At 51.6% G+C, this 2,043-nt stretch overlaps 1 protein-coding gene across 1 annotated transcript in view; it reads left to right on the top strand.

Moving 5' to 3' along the window:
- The first annotated feature begins 480 nt into the window (after positions 1 to 480).
- Dnajc1 (DnaJ heat shock protein family (Hsp40) member C1) overlaps positions 481 to 2,043 on the top strand; it is a 180,027-nt gene continuing 178,464 nt past the window's right edge. Inside the window, exon 1 of the mRNA XM_005354661.3 lies at positions 481 to 1,017. Within this exon, the coding sequence (XP_005354718.1) occupies positions 811 to 1,017 (207 nt within the window). The 5' untranslated portion in view covers positions 481 to 810. The remainder of the gene's footprint in view (positions 1,018 to 2,043) is intronic.

Below are 2,043 nucleotides of genomic sequence, written 5' to 3'. Positions count from 1 at the left end.
GAGGGCTACAGATCTCCTGATTTATTTACATAACATATACCCGTCAATCTTAATTCATAATCAAAAGTACAATTTTTTTCTTGGTTAAATTCCTTTTTGTTTTTCTCTCCAAATACACTGGAGTGGATCTGTGTGTTTTAGTCAATGGTTCAATTCATCCCATTTTTACTGATCAAATAATAAAATGCACGGGAGCAGAAGCCCTAATCAATACATCGATCTTGAAATATGCATTTAATGATCAATACTTAGGAGGGCAAGAGGGAAAGCACCGGGAGGAAAACCTACGGGTAGGCGTTCCGGACCCTGGAGGTCTGTAATTGTCCACGTCTCTTAGCTAGACCAGAAACACGTGCAGTTACTACACGCGCCTGCCACGAAAAGGCTGATCTTCAGGCAAGGATCCAGAGCGCCCTGCGTTCCTACTTCCGGCCTCGGTCCCGCCCCACAGTTGCTAGGAGACGTGATGTCACCGGAAGCGAGGCCTGGGATAGGCTGAGGCCTGGGGAAGCCTCTCCCACACGGCAGCCTGGGTCCCGGCGCTTGCTCGCCAGCTGTTCCTAGGCCCGGGCCGAGGAGCTGGGAAGGGAGCCGGGGGGTGCGACCGGTCACCGCTCGCGCAGGCCCGGCCTGTCGTTCTCTCCGCGTCTACTGCTGCTCCCGTCGGGCGGGCAGCCTGGCTAGCAGCTTCCGGGCGGCTGCCCGCGCTCCTGACTGACAGGCGCCGTCCTCGCAGCCCGCGCCCCCCGCCACGTCCCCGTTCTCGGCCGGCGCACGGCGTGGCTGCCCCCGACCTCAGAGCCGTGCGCGATGTGGGTTCCAGACTTCGGCCCCGGGCGGCTTCCCAAGCGTCTGCGCACCGGGCCGCTGTCGTCCGTTTCGCCGCTGTGGCCGCTGCTGCTCTTGCTACTGGCGGCAGTGGGGCCGGTGCGCGCCTGGGAGAGCGGAGACCTGGAGTTGTTCGACTTGGTGGAGGAGGTGCAGCTCAACTTCTACGAGTTCCTCGGGGTGCAGCAGGTAAGCGCGCGGGCCGGACCTCGTCGCTCAGCCCAGTCCACTTGACAACCAGCGCTTTCCCAGTCCCTCACCCTCGCGCCAACTTCGGAACTTCTGGTCTCAGTGCCAGACTGGACGGTGCTACCAGCCTGGGAGTGCCGATACCTTGGCTTTGACTTTCTGGAGACCGTCCTTTCCCCACCCCCAAAGACTGTGCTGGAGGTAGAAGAGAGGTGTGGGTAGACCATTTTTACACTGACTCCCTCTCAAGTGTGACACAGTAACTATGTGTCACCCCAAATTGTCATCTTCCCACTAAAACGTATTTTTACTTCATCTGCCTCCCTCCCTCGTCCCCCCCCCCCCGGGAAGAGAGAATGCGTTTTGCCCAGCGTCTGTTAGCAGTTTTGCCTTTTTTTTTTTTTTGCACTGTATTTCGTAATCGTTATAGTCTGCTACTTAAGTTAGTATTCGTGTTCCATTTAGAAATCTGGAAAAATCTGTAGCCTCCTCTCCTCAGAGGAGAATCTGTGAAGCCTTCAGGGCTTGAGGTATTTGGGGTGCTGTTGGGAGAGGAGCCCAGGATAGTCTGTGTATTAGTCTTTGCCTCTCTATGCCTAGCTGTTCTGGTTTTAGCTTGGATCTTTACCTTGCGATTGAGTGAGTTATCCAGGATCTACCTGAAACAGTGAACAGAAAAAATAGACATGCCACTTCATGGTTATGGAATGAAAGGCAAAATTTCCCAAGATCTGATTGTGTGAAGTTCTTCACACAAAACATAACTTGTGGAACTTTAAAAAAAAAGAGAAAGGCACACAACAGGATTAGCTAGGAAACGGACCTTTTTCTACAGGTTATGAAATAGTAAGCTTTCAAAGAAAGTTAAAGTGAGCTATTTAATAGAAATTTAACTTTCAATCGTTGCATTTTGATTTCATGATTGTATATAAAATTATTGAGTATAAAATTGCCATGGAACTGAACTTAACAGTTCTCATTTTTTTGTATGAGTTCTAAATATTTCCCATCGCAGATCCCCCCCCC

Source organism: Microtus ochrogaster, chromosome 16, assembly GCF_000317375.1.
Source record: "Microtus ochrogaster isolate Prairie Vole_2 chromosome 16, MicOch1.0, whole genome shotgun sequence".
Lineage (NCBI taxonomy): Eukaryota > Metazoa > Chordata > Mammalia > Rodentia > Cricetidae > Microtus > Microtus ochrogaster.
This window is presented reverse-complemented; position numbering and strand designations above follow the sequence as displayed.